Here is a 20303-nt window from a genome sequence, read left to right on the forward strand (position 1 = left end):
ATTGCACCTTATATGGACGTAGCCACTTAATAAACTCAAATTAAATTTGAGTTTAACAAATATTTATTTTCCTTTTTAAGTAAAATGCTAATAGAATGCAACTTGCATTTTTAGCATGTACAGTTAGACACATCAAATGACACAAACTTTAGGTATTGTATTCTACAACAGGTTTATTTGGTAGTGGGAGAGACAGTTAGTGACGTGCGGTGAGGTTCGCGGCTGGCGAGGCACTGACTGCACACTCTGCAGTTAGTGTATTTGTAGGTGTTGAGCTTCATTTTTACGAGTGAAGGCCCAGGTATAAAATGCACGTCCGCCACTGGTTTTGATAAGTTGCAAGTGGTAAGAGTGAAAATTATGATCAGTGGTGGAATGTAACTAAGTATATTTGCTAAAGTACTGTACTTATGTACAAATTCAAGGTACTTTACTTGAGTATTTCTCTTTTATTCAACTTTGTACTTTTTACTCCACTACATTTGTCTGGCAGCTTTAGTTACTAGTTACTTTGCACATTATAATTGTTCAAACCTTTCCTAACTACCCAAACTGAACAGAGTATAAAAGAGATATAAAATAAGCTACACCTGAAACATCTGCAGCAGGAATAATGATCCAAACAAATATACATTTGTAATATCCATATATAATAGTAAAACACTGACAGGGATCATGTTTCTGATAGCTTAGTACTTTTATTACTGTTGTTTGTAGTCCAATGACCTCATTTTCTGTTTGTCAGTTCAGTGAACGATGAACTGAAGTCAGGCTGAATGTGTGAGATGAGCTGTGAAGGACAGCTGACAGCTGATCGTCAGTGACAGAGGATCTGGATCTGGATTAATTAAACGCCATCACAGAGAATGTTTGCTCACATATGTAGGTCGATCCGAAAATATTATAAAGACAGTGCCAAAATGTATTTGAACAAAGCACACCGTGACGACACGTCACTCGTGTGCTGACACAGATACACAGACAAACACACACACACACACACACACACACACACACACACACACACACACACACACACACACACACACCTCGGTCATTGTGCTCATCTCTTGTTCATTTTTGTAAATGTCTGTTTCTTAACACTATAAATAAACATAAATCAAGTTTACTTTCAATAAAAATCCTTATGACTCATTTGGCTTGATTTTGAGTGAGCGGGTCAATATGACCCTGAAAAGCAGAGGCGTCTCATCTCTATTTATCTACATCACCTCATGAAAAAAGTTTCAAGATACACTACATGTATTCTAATTATTTTTCCCATTAGCTTATTTTCTCATTGCACAGCTACTGTCTTCCTCAGTTGCTCTGCTTCCAGCCTGCAGCTCTGTTTCCAGTGCAGCTTGTTTTAAGCAGAGCTCTTATCCAATCAGATTGCACCTCTATGTTGTCTCTTAAGTAAAAAAAATCTGCCTGGAGGCCTTCAGACTTACAAGTGAATCCCTTTGCAGTTTAAGTAAATGGGGACGATAATGTTGATTGTCATAGTCTTCAACCAATCAGATTTTTTGTTTGACATGTTGGGTGTATTCTTTGACATGCCAGAGCATTCTAGCTGGCCTAGCCATACGTGATTGGTCAGTGGGCTATTGTGACATGTGGGGCAGTGACAATCCCAGTATCTACTGCCTCTGTCGAGCAGACATTTTCAGCCCTCAAATGCATTAAAACGTATTCAGGAAATACAACTAGGGAGGCCCGACTGTCATCACTGGCGTCCATGAATCGAGAAGGACTTCTTACTGGAACTAAAACGCACGGATGTACTGGACAACCGTGGGATTAAACTCTTTATTAACAAAGAAAGCAGGATGGACTTTGTCTTTAAATAGTGAACAGCAGCTTTGGTAAGTGAACTGCAGTAGCTTTAACTGCCATAAATATTATTTATGTCATTATTTAATATGCTTGTTTATATATTATTATTTGTACAACTTGTTTTTATGAATATGGATTTTCGTTTGGTTTTATATATGATAGGAACTACTGTTACGTCCTATGTTGCGCTGGGGACACATTTAGCCGGTGCACAGCAACAAGAAGACTCCGCTCAAAGTGTTAAAGTTAAACTGTTGAAGTTAAGTTTAAGTTTTTAAGTGATCTACTTCAAAGATTCATGTGTTTTCAAGTGGACTCATTTTCCCTCTTGGTGTTGACAGACAAATAAATCCGTCAGTAACAACAACTAAGGTGTTGTGTATTTCCTGCAGGAAATACACGATACAATACAATTTATCTATCGTGTAGTTTTCATGATATGGGTAATATTGTTCCCTCTGATATGAATAATAGTTGAATGGCTCATGCTCTTGAGTGTGTGGTGGAATGTGTGTTTTAGCTGAATTGATTTTGACTATATGCATTGTTCGTTAATGACGCCGCATCCCGTCATGCGGGTATTCATGTACAGTATCTGCACCAGGGGCGTCGTTAGGCCTATTTTAGGGGCTATATAGGGGCCTATATATATATATATATATATATATATATATATATATATAATATCAGTCCTTATAGAATGTTGTTGTTTATAATGTTTATAATCAGTTAATGGCATATTTGACACTGAACTAGTTCATCTTTATCTCAGTGATAGTGTCCAAATGAGCATAAAATATCACTGGTATGTAAAAACTACACGGACAACAAAATAGATGTAAATGTTGATCAAAATCGTATTCCCTTCTGCTCATAATAAAACAAGTAAACAACTCAAAAGTTGACACTGTCAGGTCCATTCTCCATCCATTGTGTGCGGTCCCTTTAACAATTAGGATTTGTGAGTGACGCGGATTTGAAAGCTAGTTTATCCGTCTTTCCTTTACAAGCAGGAAAATGATTTCTCTCTTAGAGAAAAGTTCATATTTGCGTTGTCAAATTTCACTATGACCCTGAAATTTTGTCTCTTGTGTTATCATACACTGAATGCAAGCAAAACTACAGAGCAAAATCACACTCTTTCTGATTGAACCAATCTATGAACTGTCTGAAACAATGGATATCCGCAGCCCCCAAAAACATTGCCGCGCGCTGTGCGCACAAACATGCCCCTCCCCTTGGGGCTAAGCCCCCCCTTTCTTTGAATCCTAGAAACGCTCAGGTTTACAAATATATGAACCCATAAATCACCATTCAATTGGCAGCTTGCACATTGACTACTGGTTGTTTTTCATATTTTGCTCTCGGTGAAATTAATGAATTAATTAATTCCTATTAATATTGTCCATTGTATGTTAATGGTGTTTGACAAAATGTGAGAAACACCTTTCAAGAAAATGTAATCCAGTCATGGAAATGATTTCCATTTAGTTTTAGTTTCTAGTTGTGCAAACAATCCAGTCCCAAAACAATATTATCAGCTTGTTAGGTTAGTTTTTTATTAAGTTCATGCACAGGTGGAAAGCCTATATTTAACTGGGTCATAACTCTTAGGCTGTAATGTACTGATTGAATTGACATTTTTTTGTGGCCTTGTTTTTGCTGAGGCTTCCCTTTTAATAGCCTTTATTTTGCTTGTATTATATTTTCAGAATATATGGTTTCATAATATGATAAACAAATGTAGTATCTGAAAAACAAAACAATACAAATATTTAAATTTAAATTAACTGTTTTGTTTTGCTGCATTCACATTTAAATAAATAAATACACAATTATTTGTACTTGTTTGAGGGAAACATTTTAAATTAATAAATAGTCATATTTATAGATAATCACTATATGGTTATTTTATTTGGTTCGTTACAAATTTACCGGAAGTGGAATTATTCCATATCCGGTTGAAGCGATGTTTACAATGACGACGTCGTGCGGCTAATGCTAAGTATCGAGAGAGAAATCTGCATTCACTTCGTATATTACAACCACGTTGCTCACCACAAATGGCCTCTCAGATCCCCATAACCGTCAGGGCTCAGCCGGCAGCCGCCAGCTCTGCCGCTGTCCGCGGGAAGAAACGTCCCGTTAGTCCGGCGGTTTGTGCCGCTCAGCAGGTCACCGGGAGCTGCAGCATCAAGAAGAAGAAAGTCCAGCTGACAGCTACACCAGCCACACAGGCTCAGGTACTGAACAGTGATGTGTTGGTTACTCTGTTTCTGTTGGCACGGTGAAGCTCATCAAACTGTAATGTAGCCCAATTACTGAATATTACTCTGAATAACGTTATTGATGTCAAAATGTACACCGTGATTCAGATCTAAAGGCAGCCAAAAAGCACTAATAAACTTTATCACCAATACACCGTGTACAAAGCTGCAGTATGTCAAATTATCTGTTATTTACAAATGTGCTGTGTAGTACAAGTACAGTGCCCTCCAGAATTATTGGCACCCTTTAGTAAAAATCAGCAAAACGGGATGCAAAAAAAAATGTCTTTATTGTTTATCCTCATGATCTTTCATTCAAAATATTCACAAAAATCTAACCTTTAATTGAAGTAACATAATTGAAAGAAACATTACATTTTTATCATGAAACAAATATTTTTCTCAAAAATATATGTGCCACAATTATTGGCACCCCTTCATTTAATATTTTGTGCAGCCTCCCTTTACCAAGATAACAGCTCTGAGTATTCTCCTGTATTGTGTGATGAGGTTGGTGAACACATGGCTCTGGATCTGAGACCATTCCTCCATGCAGAATCTCTCCAGATCCTTCAAATTCCGAGGTTGACACTTGTGGACTCTCCTCTTTGGCTCATCCCACAGATTTTCTTTGGGGTTTAGGTCAGGGGACTGTGATGGCCATGGCAAAACCTTTATTCTGTGGTCGGTGAACCATTTTTGAGTAGATTTTGAGGTGTGCTTCGGAGCATTATTCTGCTGCAAGGTCCAACCATGGCTCATTTTTTTGCTTCCTGGCAGAGGCTGTTAGGTTTTCATTTAATATCTGCTGGTATTTGATGGAGTCCATGATACCATGTATCCTAACAAGATGTCCAGGGCCTTTGGAAGAAAAACAGCCCCACAACATCAACGATCCACCACCATACTTCACAGTGGGTATGAGGCGCTTCTCTGTATGGCTATCTTTCTGTCTACGCCAAACCCACCTTTGATGTTTGTTGCCAAAAAGCTCTATTTTGGTCTCATCTGACCATATAACCTGGTCCCATTGAAAGTTCCAGTAACGTTTGGCAAACTGTAGGTGCTTTAGCTTGTTGTTGATTGACAGCAGAGGCTTTTTTCTGGCAACCCTCCCAAACAACTCGTGGTGATGTAGGTGGCGTCTGATGGTAGTTTTGGAAACTTTCTGACCCCAAGACTCAGCTAACCTCTGCACTTCTCCAGGTGTGATCCTTGGAGATTCTTTTGCCAGTCGAACCATCCTCCTCACGGTTTGTGGGGTCGATGTACACATACGTCCTCTTCCAGGCTGATTTTTAACATCTCCTGTCGCTTTAAACTTCTTAATTATTGCCCTGATAGTGGAAATGGGTATTTTCAACTGTTTAGAGATTTTCTTATATCCATTTTCTGATTTGTGCAGCTCAACAACGTCGCACATCATCACTGTGTTCTCGGGTTTTTCCCATTGTGATGAATGACCAAGGGAATTTGGTCTGTATCATCTCATATTTATACCCCAGTGAAACTGAAAGTCATGGTTGACCACTTAAGATTTCCTAATCAAACAGGTGAACTTACAAATGTAAAATATGACTGGAATTATACTTCAGTTAGATTTTAATCATGATATTTTCTAGGGGTGCCAATAATTGTGGCACACATGTTTTGGAGAAAAATATTTATTTAATGTCAAAAAATTTTTTTTCTTTCAATAATTTTACTTCAATGAAAAGGTAAGATTTTTGTGAATATTTTGAGTGAAAGACCAAGAGGATAAACAGCAAAGACATTTTCTCACAGCCTGTTTTGCTCATATCTACTAAGGGTGCCAATGATTCTGGAGGGCACTGTATGAGTCTCATAACAGCTGCATATGTGGACACTTCCATTAAGTAGTATCTCTCTGGTTCATGTTACACTGTGTTAAGCCACCTATAGACTTTAACATTCACGACGTGTGTAAAACAAGGAGCTTAAGATCTAATGTGATTCCTGTTTGTCTCATGTTGTCTTTGTGTTTCATCAGATTACAGCAGTGGAGTTGGTGCCTGAGGTGAAGCCAGTGGGAACAGTTGACGGTGGTCCTGCTGCCATCACAGAGTCCACAGCAAAGCCTCCACCGTTCAAAGACCCCGCGTTTATGGTGAGTCTGCTTCCAGTTGGGTTTTAGCTTTATCTGCTTCTGTGGCTTCTCCCTCAATTTGTTCCCCCGTTTCTTCCTCTCTGTATCTCTGCAGCATTCTGGGATCGGTGGAGCAGCAGCTGGTAAGAAGAACAGGACCTGGAAGAATCTCAAACAGATCCTGGCTTTGGAGCGGACTTTACCCTGGAAGCTCAATGATCCCAACTGTGAGTTTGTATTTGTACTATTTCTACCTAATACATGTTCTACGCCTTTTATCTCAAATAAATAAACCCAAAGCCCAATTACACGTTTTACTATTTTAAAGCAAAAGTACATTTTACTATCTCAGTGACTTTATTTTGTGAATGTCTAATCAGTGGTTCATTTTAAGACCTTGCTGTGTTCACAGACTACAGCATTGACGCCCCTCCCTCCTTGAAGCCATCTAAGAAATACTCCGACATCTCTGGACTCCCTGTGAGTTATCACTTTGCTGAAATCCCTTATTGTACAATAAACAAAATGACTTTTAAGTCTTGGACAAAGCTTCCACTGAACACTCTCTTGTCTTTCCTCAGGCAAACTACACAGACCCTCAGACAAAGCTACGCTTCACATCCTCTGAGGAGTTCTCCTACATCCGCCTCCTCCCCACAGATGTTGTTACTGGCTACCTTGCACTTCGAAAGGAAACCTGCATCGTACCCTGACAGCCGAGCGAGACTTGAAACCTGAAACAGGTTCAAACCAGAACTGAACTCCTGTCAGTGTAGGAAGCTGTTGGTCCATCCAGCAGACTGAGAGCACAGGCTGCATGTGTACGTGTGGACAAGGAGTCATAGTCGTCACTGTGTGACAAAATACATGTCCAGTTGTTTCTCAATTACTCAATCATTACGAGCAAGGATGCAGTACACCCCCTTGTGGTACAATATCTGTCTCCAGTGGTGAACATTCAGTCCAGTTGAGTTAAAGACAAGTTGTAGACAACAAAAATTTGCATAGCTGTTTGAAGGTGTTTGTACATTTCAGATTGATACTTTTTACAAGGAGCTCATTAAAGCTTTTTAATGTCTCTCTTTTTCATCTGTGCTTTCCTATATGTGTCTTTGCATAAATACACATTTTCTCAGGTGAAAACAGAGACACAATAGGTGGCTGAAATTAGTTTCATCTCAATTGTTTTTATATGACAACCTTTAATCACATTTGTTAAACATTGATGTAAAACACTCCTCTGTGCCTCAACAGAAACATTCACAGCTGCTGCTGTGCTTCACTGTTTCTTGGCTCTTCTGTTAAATTCAGTAGCCTGCATGTATGCAAATGTAGCAGGACCAAGTCTTGCCTATTAACAAGCCAAGAGTCACCAACAGGCCTAATTTCACATGCGTTGAATGTAAATGTAGAATTGGTTCCACATGGTCTAATTCCACAGCTGCATTTGATGTATGATTTGTTCTCTGACTGGTAGAGTGAGGGTGTGTCATTAATCACACATAACAGGCATCCAAGATCATTTCCATGGTATATTTGACGCTATTTTTCACAAACGTGATGAATGAGAACCAATGTATTTCTCATGTGAATGATCCTTACTAAAAATAAAAGCACCAGCACAGTCATTGAGATCATCATCTTTTGAAAATTACAAAAACAAAAAAACCTGCACTGTCTGTAGCCACTGAGTATGAGTCCTTACCTGTTGAGGTGGGGAGATACACTTGCTGAACTAAATTATTTCTCTTCAGCTTTTGCAATTCTTGATGCTTTATTTACACTGACCCTGTGCATACAAATCACCCAGTATTTGTTTGCTATAAATCAGCTGTCTGTGTTACCAATAAACATTAATATGGTTCCATAAGATCCCATTGTCGACCAAAAAGTATTAAAAACACATAAATGCTGCACTGGATGCCATGTTGTAGATATACAAACATATTCATATTTCTCCTGATTCCAGTCTTTACTCATGCCTGAAACTTCTCAGCTCTGGACTTTGTTGAAGCTGATGAAGGCAGTAAAGTATATCTATGAGAGTGAGACCAGCATGTCCATTCCTGCTGTGACATCAAAACCTCAACATAGTGATTAATGAACAGTGCCAGTGCTTTCTGCTACCCAAGCACACAACCTGCTAGTGTGTGTGTGTCTCCAAGCATGTGTGTGTGTGTGTGTGTGTGTGTGTGTGTGTGTGTGTGTGTGTGTGTGTGTGTGTGTGTGTGTGTGTGCGCTTTTACATTTTGGGGCATCTTTTCTGTTTGTCCATTCAAGAAAGTAAAAAGTGGTATTATCAGTAAGTCAGGATCAGGTTATGATTTATGGAATGAATGTTAATATTAAAAGTCCTCAAGAGTGTGGCGATATAAATCTGTATGTGTGTCTATGAATATTTACATCTGCTTAACTGAGTCTATCAACTCCAAAATAACTGGAAATACAGATTAACATGCAGTATGAGAGCTGTTTTTCCCTCATTACGCAGCCACCAAATCCTGAAGGTACACTTGTCTTTTTAGGAATACTTTGTCACCACCAGGGCGCGCCAGAGCTCTGCTTGGTCTGACATTCAACCTAGCTGAGTGTATGTGGAAAAAAAGTCATAGTATAGTAATGTCACTAAAAATGTATAGTAAGTTGTATACTTAATACTATGTCGAAAACAAGTAGTATGTTTTTTTTTCAAAAAGTCATAGTATTGTATGTAAATAAAAAGTCATAGTGTAGTGTGTCGAAAAAAATCCATAATATAGTATATTAAAAAGAAATCACAAAAATTCATAGTGTAGTATGTCAAAAATGTCACAGTATATTGTGTCTAAAAAGGCATATACATTTGTGGTTTACTATGTCGAAAAAAATCACAAAAAGTCATAGTGTAGTATGTTGAACATTTTAAATGTCACAACATGAATCCACAGTCAATTTAGTCATTTAAAAGTCATAGCATACATATAAGATATATATTATATAAAGATAAATATTTCTGAAAATATGATAGTATAGATTGTCAAAAAATATCATGACAAATGTAGTTTAGAATGTTGTAAAACATCATGAAGAAAGTCATAAAATGTCATCGTATATTATGATGAAAAATGTAATGTAAAAGTTAGCTTGTATTATGTCACTAATGTTATAATAACATCAAAAAATGTCATGAAAATTTTACATTATATTATGTCATGAAAAGTAATTAAAAAGTCATAGTATATTGATTCAAATATTTTTACAACATATAATGAAATATGTCAAAAAATGTCCAAAAAAATGTCCCCAAAAAATTCATAGTATGTTATGTCAAAAATCTCATGACCAACATCATAGTATAGTATGTCGAAAATTGTCATAAAAAGTCATAATTTTGTTTTTAAAAATCATAGAATAGTAGTTTGAAGAAGGTAAAAAAAATGTCATTTAATAATTGTGATAGTAGTATTTTGGAAAATGTCAGGAAAATATCATAGTATAGTACGTAAAAGAAGTGTCACAATATGAAGTCCTCGTATTGTATTTCATTTAAAAGTCAAATAGAGTGAGTCAAAAAATATCAGGAAAAAGGTCATAGTATAGTATGTCAAAAAACGTCATGACAAATGTCATAGTATAGTGTGTCGAAAGTTGTCATAAAAAGTATAGGTATTGTAAGCCATTTGAGTCATAGAGGTTTTTCGAAAATTGTCATAAAAAGTTGTTGTATATTTTGAAGAAAAAATTACATTATATATGTCATTTAAAAGTCACAGTACATTGTATGTTTTAAAAAATCCTGAAAAAGGTCATAATATAGTATGTCTAAAACAGTCATGAAATAAGTCATATTTTAGTGTGTCAAAAAAGGTCTTGGAAAATCATAGTAGTTGATGTCATAAAATGTAAAAGAAAAGTAATAGTATCATTTCTCAAAAAAAATCCTGAGAAATGTCATGTTGATGTATGTCGAAAAATGTAATTAGAAAAGTTATATTTTAGTATGTCATTAAATAAAGTCATAGTACTGTATGTCATAAAATCAGATGAGTATGTCATATAATAATGTGTCAAAAAATGACATTCATAGAGCAGTATGTCGAAAAATACATCTTAAAAAAGTATAGTATTAGTAACTTTAAAGGTGTGTGGTTGACATCAAAATGAACTTCCATAACTTCCATGGTGGTATGGTCTGAGCAAGGTGAGCAAAGGGACCCTTTATTTTTGTTTGATTGCATGTAGGAATGTCAGGAAAGGGAGGAAAGAGAGGGGATCGCCTGTTCAAGTCATTGCCCCAAGAGGTCCATGTTCTGCCTCACACATCAGCCTAACATTTTACTGTGCCGCTCATCCACAAAACACTCATGCAGGTTTATTTCTACACTGCACCAGTTGGGGGAGCACGAGTGCTTCCTCTAAGGTGGAGGCATCAGCCTTGAAACTGAGTTTTACATCTACACAAGATTTACACAAGATTTTGGAGAGTGGTGGCTTCTGATACTATTACAACTACATGTCTATCTATATGTACTTTGATTACATCATTTTCAGTTTGATAGAGCATATTAAACTTAATAAAAACATAAATAATTTGTTAACACAGTTGTTTTTCATATTACAAAAAAATGCATTGATGATTTCACTTTCTAACTTCATAGTGGACAGGAAGATATCATACAGTCCAGTTTCTTAATATACAGCAAAGGATCAGAATGAATAATCAAACAGCACTTTATTTTGATAAAACGTCCGTCTTGATATAAAAAACAAATATGACTAAAAAATGACACATTAAAGTTAATTCAGGGTGCAGTTGATGCCCTGACTGCTTTGTAATGCCTGCCCGTGCACGATACATCAATAATAGATAGGCAAATGACAACATTAAACACATGCAGTCTCAGACTGTCTACAGTGCATTTTTTATATGGACTGTTTATCTTTCCAGCTAGTTTTTGAAGTCGTGTCAACTGTCATGTTAGAAAAAATCCCAAATAACAGAAACAAACAAACCTTGAAGTAGCAGGGCAGGACTTAGACAAATGGTTTGTTATCTCCAAAATACAATTCTGAAGTAATTCTATTGAGATAATAATAAGTTAGTTATTTGTCCATTCATTTTTCAAAACTAGTGTGGTGGGGCTTTTCTGTAAACCAGTCCTAATTGCTTTTAATAATCGTTTTTGTTGTTAAGCAATACTAATATCTGAAATACCAATTAATTCATAAGCAATGAAAACATTAAGCTCTAATAAAATAATGCCAGTGTAAACAAGCTTCAGTATCACGCAACGCTGAAATATTGCACATACATTCATAAATATAGACATCAACTTTGTGCCTTTGTGTTTATGCATCTGTGTGTGTGTGTGTGTGCGTGTGTGTGTGTGTGTGTGTGTAATACATCTGTACGCAGCCCAGTTCGTAGAAACCTACTGTAGGTTAAATTAAATCAGGTGGGAAATAATTTTATAACTGAATGAAAGGATAAAACGAGAGGCACCTAATAGACGCACACATGAACAGTACCTACACTCACACACACACACACACACACACACACACACACACACACACACACACACACACACACTCACTCACTCACTCACTCACTCACTCACTCACTCACAAAAGCACTTGTGCATAGATCTCAAGTATCTTTGTGCCCACTTACACAGACACACATAAATGTTCCAAGACATTTGAAGCATTGTCTTGAAAACAAAGTCCATTCTGTCTTCAATTTTGGGGCTTCATCACAATGGACAAACAACATGTGTGTGTGATTGAGCCTGTTAAGTGTGTTTCAGTCCCACTTCGGCTGGTTTGAACCTCGTTCTTTAGTCCCAGTCTGTGCGGCGCTGAAGTCTTCAGTCTGTCAGTTTCATTACCATAGTGGTAGAAGACCTCCAGATGTAGGGTCCGACTAATACAGATCTCAGATCTGATTTAAGTTACTCAGAAGGGGCACGTCCCTCTCAAACCACCGTCCTCCAATCTGGAGCTGTCGCTATCATCTTAGGCATCCCCTGTTTGATCAGACGTCAGCTGCTCCTGGTCGGAGACGTCATCGTCAGCTGGTGGCCGCGCCCGGTCAAAGAAACCACACTGAGGGAATAACATTAGCCCATTAGTGTAATATTGGATAAACAAATTACCTCAAGGAATGCTGGATGATGTGCCCGTACCTTCCACATAACTAATGTTAACATGGCCAGCACCAGCAGCCCCAGCAGTATGGCCAGGATGATGACCCAGAGTGGAACAGCAAACGACACATCAGGAGTGCCCCATAACACCAGGGTCCCCATCTACAGGACACAGATAGATAGTTAGGTGTTTGTAAGTGCTGATACGTGTCCTTTTTTCTTCTTTTCTGTGCCTGCATCTTACCGAGGTGGTGTGCTGAGGCAGGGTGGAGGGTCGGATGCGGTAAGGCAGGGCTGTGACTATGAAGGACACAGTAGAGTTGAGGATGTAGGGGTCGTTACGCCGCTGTAAGACAAATATAACATTATTATTTGAGGGTGCAATTTGAGTGATGACATGTTTGAAATATGATGTTGCTTTTAATGTAACATGGACGAGATGTCCCTTAAGTACTCAATACAATGATCATTTGAACATCTACAATTCCATGACTCCGCCTGCTGATGAAGATCATGTGATGTAATCAAATGCTCCAGAACTGCAAGTAAATGGACCTCAGTGTGAAATTGCCTCCTCAACTGCTGTTTTAAAAGGTAAAACACCAAACAAATAATCAACACAAATGTTCAAGGTGACAGGTGAAGACACTGACCTGCAGGAAAGTGTGCGCCCAGAGTCTCGAGCGGATCTTCACCACCGCGCTCTGACCACGATCCAACCGGCCAACGATACATATGATGTCCAGACAAGAGATATTGGTGCAATTCTGCGGAGAACAAAACGGAGAGCAGAGAAGGACAGACACACCTTGTGAATTACGAATGAACATTTTCTTTAGTTTCTTGAGAGAATGTACACGTATGTGAGGCTCACCAAGGTTTTACCGCTATTACTTTCAGCAGCAGAGGTGGATCGTTTGTGGCGATGAGGAGGAGCACTGGTGTTCCTCAAGAATCCCAATAATTCAGGTGTGTCCTGGAGAGAGGAAATCTGAGAAAGAAAACGAAAGAGTTGTCAACATTGACTATTTTATTTTTTGCATTTCAGCAATTCAGTGATCGTTCTTGCAAATGGGACATGATGAAGCAAAAAACAAAGGAAAATAAATGCTTAATTGCTTCCCTGATCCCAATTCTCGGTATTATCTTTTTTAGCAAACCTTCTACAGCATGTGTTTGGGCCTTTTACAGGACATTTATTAGTTAGAATACACAGATTATCACATATTGGTGGTTTAGTGTGGTCTGTGTTGCACATGGGCTCTGATGCAGGCTCGACAGCTGACCTGAAGACAAAAAATGCGTGTAAAATAAGATTTGAAAGATGTTTTAAGAGAGGTAATAACCACAAAATCACCAGCTGTGGAAACCTGTGTAACATTTAGCGATCTGATCAAAAGGTGTTTTGTTAAAAGAAGGACTGTAGAGATGTTTTTCCTGATTGCAGCTCATACAGTGAAGCTGACAGCAACAGAAGACAGACAGCAAACAACCAACGAGACAAAGGGACATGAGTCACAGCTCACAGATATTAGCTAGATATTTGAATTGTTTCTCCACAGGCTTTGGACAGCAGCCTGTGAAAGCAAAAAATAATTCAAAGGTCCAACACGATGTGTAGCACATAACAATAGACTGTAACTTGGTTATTCCTCTACTCATTTTGGAAGAGAAGTAGTGGGTCTCGCGATATACTGGTATTGACAATATGTGTAATATTTAAAAAATGAAATATACCATACTATGATTTTTTTTTATGATAAAGTATACTACAACCTTTTTATGACATACTATAATAGGACTTTTTTATGACTTATTTGACTGTGACATACTCTCCTATGACTTTATAAATTACCATACTATGTTTTTATGACTTACTATACTATGTATTGTTTGACTCACTATATTCTATGACTTTTCATGACTTTTTTGACATACTATGACTTTTTATGATTTACTGTACTAGAACCTTTTTATGATTTACTATATAACACACCATATTATCACTTGAAATGACACAACAAACTATACTTTTTTTGACATACTATACTTTGACTTTTTAATGACATAGTATAATATAACTTTTATCACATTTTTCAGCAATTATCAAAAAAGTTCAAACTGATTAATCAATGGATTGATCAACACTTTTGAAGAGGCATCTGTTCAGTGGAAGGAGTCTGGAGAAGATAGGATGAAGCGCCATGCATGTACACTTTTGAAATAACACTCCTCACTGTCAATGTGAATCAGTCAGTCTAGTCTTCACGGGGATAGACGGTGATTGGAAGATGATGGGAAATTGAAAAGGACCAAATCAGGAAGAAAACAGGAGAAGAAAAAAAAACAATCTGACCTTTAACCACACTCTGTGAACACGCTCATTTTGTTTTCATATATGATTAAAGCTTGTAGCGCTTTACTTTCTGACATAATTACATACTTTTTGAAATCACTGCTTGTTTTCTTTTTCAAATACTCTACAGATGATATCATAGATATTCATCTCTAATTTCTGCGAATAAGCACAATACTCCATACTCCATCCTCCATCGCTTTGAGCCAACTGACAAAGACCATGGAAAGCAGCCAAACTACGGGTACAATTATGTTTTAAATAAGCAGGTATAAATTATGGAGAAATGGATGGATGAATAAGCCGCTAGCAATATGACAAATAAACATTTTTAAATTGCATGTTGTCCGCTGGTTGGATAGAATTCAAGAGTGGTTAGAAGTGGTTAGAAATACTATGACACATATTTATTTCCACTGCAGGCAATATGTTCATAATTATATATTTGTGTATTGAAATGAGTTTTCGAAAATGTGTCTGCATGCATGTATATGTTCACAATGTATTGGTGTTTTATTACCTGAAGGCCAAGTGGGTTGAGGCTGGTGTTCGTCCGGCAGCTAATTGGTCCGTCAGTTTGAATCTCCATGGCATACAGCAGGTTCTCGTCACGGAAACGGGAAGGCCAGCCGACCTGGAGCTCAGCGTCCCGAATACTGCTGGGACCAAAGTTATGGAGCTGGAGACAGAGAGAGGGAACAGAAAAAAAAACATAACGTCAGAATTGTGCTCTCTTCTGTCTTATTAGTAGGTATCAAGTGACTGATGCTATAATTAGGTTATCATAACTGTGGGATGATGACACAGGCCACCTGTGTTTTAGTGAAGATAATAGTAATGCAGCCTTCAGTCCATAGGGATCACCTGGCTCATCATTCCACATCAAAATTAGGATGAATGAGCTTAAATGAACCATCAATTATAAAAATCCTCATGTTTTACCCCAACCTGTATTTGTTCTCTCTCCATACACACACACACACACACACACACACACACACACACACACACACACACACACACATATACACACACACACACACACACACACACACACACACACACACACACACACACACACACACACACACACACACACACACACACACACACACACAGAGTCATTAACACTGAAGCAAGTCAACCAACCAAACAGGACATGATCCTGGTGCTGCGGGGCAGGAATTCTGCAAGAGAAAAAAAACCTCTGTCCTCTCTAACTATAAGCAGCTGCCAATTGGGAAAAGTACCACAAATGAAAATCATTATCAGCTGCAGGACAAGCCAGACACGGCTGCACTCCAATTCAATGAAGCAGCCGTCCCTTTAAAACAAAAAGAAGTCACATGTATGGTGCACAGACGCACACATGCACACACCCCTATTGTAAACTGTCGCCAGTCTGTCTGCCATCCTCCCTCTCTCTATCTATTTGTCTGTACGTCTATTTGACCTTGTTTTTCCCTTCAGTGATGATTACTCATTACACTTTGTCCAGTCAAAGAAAAATCTTCTTTGCCTTCCTTCCTCTATCTTCTTCTTACTTGCCTTGCTCCCTCCTTCTCTGTTTTCCCCCTTCTCTGTTTTTCCCACCTTCACAGCAGTAATTACTCCTGAGCCGGAGACCTTTGATCAGCCAGAGCCCAATTCTTTATAGAGCTACTGGTTTTACTGTGTGTGTGTTGCTGTCTACTTCACCTTACAGAGTCCCCCTCCTGCTGTAGCCTAATTTACAACTTCCCACACCTATTTTTCTGCTCTTTTCATCTAAACAGTCTGCAACGGAGACCTGCTTTGTTACCAGCAACAACAAAAACAAAACAACCTAGCCTTCTTCTTCTTCATCTTGTCATCTCTGAATACACCTCTACCTTCCTCTTCACATGAAAATGAGCTGTATGGCTGTGCTTGGATCTGGGATGTGCATTTACCTCATAGATGTGTGTAACTTGCGGTCCCACGTCGTCCTCTTTGACAGGCTTCTCTTTGGGTTCCCAGCGTGGGAATGGCAGCACCACCTGAGAGGGATGAGACACCCTGAAGAGAGGAGAAACAGATCAGTGACACTGATACATATACACACGGAAAGGCTAAATAAAATACTCGCCAAACATATGAATGTTGACAGTGTTATTGGTCGCTGTCAACAGAGTATTTTTTTCCTAGCAGTGGCAGAGGGTTGCAGTCTGGTTGTCCCATGTAGGTTGTCTCCCTGCACCAAGCTCAGCAATCAAGCACACAGTGCAAATTTGGTTCCAAACGCACAATAACTTTGGAACAGACCTATTTGATTTGGTAACTCAGGCGACTGAAGTCTTATATTAGACTATAAAGACTGGATTTTGGCCCCAATTTTTTACAGTGGACTTGCACTAGGATGGGTCACGTCTAGTTTGTGGAAGAGGAATGACTACTGAGACTAATAACTATGAGTATAAGATAGACTTCTGAACTTGTCCTTTAACAGCTACTCTAAGTTTATAATTGAGTTCATAGTTAGAGGTGGCATTGTATTAACTACATTATGGGGTGTTTCAAGATATAAAATACAAAATTCAAAATGCTTAATGGACACAGCGGAAGCAGGACACTTTCACAATACAAACACAGGAACTCGTAAGTCCTCGCATCTCATCCCAGGTCCTCCACTGTTAGTATGTGCAACTGACCACACCCAAACAAAGCCACAGAAAACTCCAAGCTTTGAAGTGTGCGTTTGTGTGTGTGTATAAGTGGGCATATGGACATCCATGGACATGTCAAAGGCTCACAAGCATCCCATGTGAACATGATTAGTTCAAATTTATGTCTAGAAATGTGTTTTCGTGCTGTTCTCCATCTGTATATAAATATGCTCTGCAAATACTAAACATTATAAAAGGGGCAGTAATATCCTTCAAACACCAAAAAGTTTAGACTGAAACCAGATCAAGTGTATCCTTGTGAAACAGACACGGCAACAAAGAAGGTTGTCACTATGTCTCGGAGAAGACGCCACGCTCTCACATGCGAAGATGCTTGACTCACCCACGTAAATCAAGTTGAGCTTTGGCAATGATGGACAGATTCAAACTGACTGGATTGCTGTCGGAGTTGTCTTTGTTGGAGCTGTGGAAAGAGTCACAAGGAGTTTAAATAAAATCTAAAACAAAAAATCACGCTGACTATGCCCTACGTTCCATATCAATTTGCACACATTTCACAGAAGGCTATAATACAAAATGTATAAAAGCAAAAGCTCATATTACATTACAGTCACTTTAGCAGACGCTTTTATCCAAAACGACTTACAATTCAGTGTCTTGCTCAAGGACACATTGACATGAGACTAGCAGAGCAGGAGCCGGGGATCGATCCACCGACTGCCTGAATGAAAGGCGGCCATGCTCTCCACTTAGCCACGGTCACCCCCATATTAAAGCTGTATTATTATGTTCAGCTGACTCCAAGAAGAATTTCCCTGGTAGTGGGCTTGGCTAACATTTAACCGTCTGTGTCTGGTGATGTGATGTCTGGAAATCAATACAATGGAGCAATGTGGACATGTTGTGTAGAGCTTGTCTTCTCTCTGGAGTTCCTCTGGGCCATCTGTCTACTTCTGTCTCTGCGGTTAGTTTCATCAAACCACAGCGACGAGATCAGGACAGACACAGAACTTATTTACATGGCTCAGAAGAAAGACAAACAGCTCTTTGTGTGGGTGTGTGTGTGATGTTGGAGGGGGGGTATGCGTGAGAGTTGGTGGGCGTGTCACCTGTGGATCTGTAGCTCAAAGCTGATCTTTGGTCCTGCATCTTCCAGTCTTTGGACAGAAAACCTCAAACCAACAGACAGCTGGAGAAGAGTGTGGAGAAAAGGCAAAAAGAGAGAATGTATAAAAAAACATGTGACAGGAGAAAGAGGAGGACAGAGAAATGACTGAGAGGAAAGAAAGACAGAAATAAGATGCATCTGTACATCAAAGGCCACAAAAAGTGATCAGTAATAGCTGGTAAAATCCCTGTTTACTACAACCCCCTCTGTTGTTACATTGGGCCTGTTTGTGTGTGTGTCGGTGTGGACAACAGAACAATTCAAAAATCTGAGAAAATCCAGACTACACACACTTAAAAGCTACATTCAAGTTTCTTCTCTCTCCACCGTTTAAATCGTGTCCTCCAGGCTAACTCAAAACACGTGGAGGACTAAGTTCATCATCAACTGTAAAACGACAGTGTGTGTGTGTGTGTGTGTGTGTGTGTGTACGTGCTTTTTGCCGTGTGACAGTGTGGACGTGCATGTGCACGTGCGTGTGAGCTGGACTGAACAGCAGATCAAACACATGGTCCAGAGATGGAAATGACAGCATGCAGACTCGCACTAACACTTCAGGAGGCAGGCCTGCGGGGGAAGGGAGTATGAGTCGTTCAGAGAGACGACGTCACTATTAGCTATGATGATACTCCAGGAGGAAAACAGCCCAACAACAGTCTGAAGAGGTCAACTTAAAATGTCTCTTAAAATGTGTCTTTCAAGCATCACACCCCAGGTTGAAAGGTGGCTGTTAGAAGTGTGTTGATTTATCCTTTAGAGAGCCCACTAGCTGTGGTCAGCTTGAATTTATGTTGGTTACAATGGTTTGTACAATTTCACGGAGGAGAAAAAAATATCTAAACATCCAAAGAAACTTTCTCAAAGCACCCTCAATGTTGTCAGATTGTCTGCTGTATTTTTTTTCCAAATAATCATGATTTTTCCATAACTTGGCTAAATACACTGCTTCTGTGTTGGGTTATTGAACTCCTTAAAACTACAAAGCTTTGCCACGAGCAATGTGTTTAGCCACATTTCGGCAAAACGATTATTTTTTGTAACAATATTGAGAGAAGTGGTTTAAGCTGCAGCAATAGTTTTCATGATGCTTTTTGTCAGCCATACAAAGGTGTAACAATTGGCATCTACTTGAACAAATAAGAATTTAACAAAAGGGTGAAAACGACTAACTTTTTACCAGCCACCTACAGTGGTTGTTTGGTACTGAAAACATTTTAGATTGGGAACACACTAAAATGAAGGCAAAAAGAAACAAAAAAGCATAAGAGATACAAACAAGCATGCACAAATACTGAAGCCAAAACCAGCTTCAGTATTTGCTATCAGCCATGTACCTCCTCCACTGACCCTGCTCAGTGAGGCACCACAGCTGTGTCATGTGGCACAACGAATGAACTCCAGGGATGAGAACTTGCACGATATAACCACAGTTTGTATGGGGTATATGGAAGTATGTTCTGTATAAGTTCAGGGATTCCTGAACGTCCAATGGGGCAAGGGGAGAGGTAAATATGGGAAACATCTGGACGCTTTGGGAGCACACACAAACACTTACACACACGCACGCTCACATACACCCGCACATGCCTTGTTGTGCTCTCCTCCACCAACAGTGAAACATGACCACATAATTGATTTATTAGTATCCTGTGTGTCACCTCCAGAGCTCAAACGCACCTCTGTGACGGCCTTGACACCTTTAGAAAAACCCAACATTCACAGTAATACACACACTGAACCACATGTGACATGCTTTGTGGTGCACATACGAACGGTGTGGTAGAACCGGTGTG

At 38.9% G+C, this 20303-nt stretch overlaps 2 protein-coding genes across 2 annotated transcripts in view; one reads left to right on the forward strand and one right to left on the reverse strand.

Moving 5' to 3' along the window:
* The first annotated feature begins 3807 nt into the window (after positions 1 to 3807).
* On the forward strand, positions 3808 to 7841 carry LOC137891215 (INO80 complex subunit C-like). The gene is made up of 5 exons (XM_068735718.1): positions 3808 to 4082; positions 6118 to 6234; positions 6329 to 6440; positions 6626 to 6693; positions 6795 to 7841. The coding sequence occupies exons 1-5, from the start codon at positions 3903 to 3905 to the stop codon at positions 6924 to 6926; spliced, it is 609 nt and encodes a 202-aa protein (XP_068591819.1). The 5' UTR covers positions 3808 to 3902; the 3' UTR covers positions 6927 to 7841.
* Positions 7842 to 10907: 3066 nt separating this feature from the next.
* Positions 10908 to 20303, reverse strand: part of itga8 (integrin, alpha 8) — a 36198-nt gene continuing 26802 nt past the window's right edge. Inside the window, exons 22-30 of the mRNA XM_068735996.1 lie at positions 18452 to 18531; positions 17725 to 17805; positions 16629 to 16734; positions 15218 to 15376; positions 13216 to 13332; positions 12995 to 13108; positions 12586 to 12687; positions 12381 to 12503; positions 10908 to 12300 (exon numbers count right to left, since the gene is read on the reverse strand). Of these exons, the coding sequence (XP_068592097.1) occupies positions 12211 to 12300; positions 12381 to 12503; positions 12586 to 12687; positions 12995 to 13108; positions 13216 to 13332; positions 15218 to 15376; positions 16629 to 16734; positions 17725 to 17805; positions 18452 to 18531 (972 nt within the window). The 3' untranslated portion in view covers positions 10908 to 12210. The remainder of the gene's footprint in view (positions 12301 to 12380; positions 12504 to 12585; positions 12688 to 12994; positions 13109 to 13215; positions 13333 to 15217; positions 15377 to 16628; positions 16735 to 17724; positions 17806 to 18451; positions 18532 to 20303) is intronic.

Source organism: Cebidichthys violaceus, unplaced genomic scaffold, assembly GCF_023349555.1.
Source record: "Cebidichthys violaceus isolate CVI_PGR_0920_01 unplaced genomic scaffold, fCebVio1.0.p SCAF_7, whole genome shotgun sequence".
Lineage (NCBI taxonomy): Eukaryota > Metazoa > Chordata > Actinopteri > Perciformes > Stichaeidae > Cebidichthys > Cebidichthys violaceus.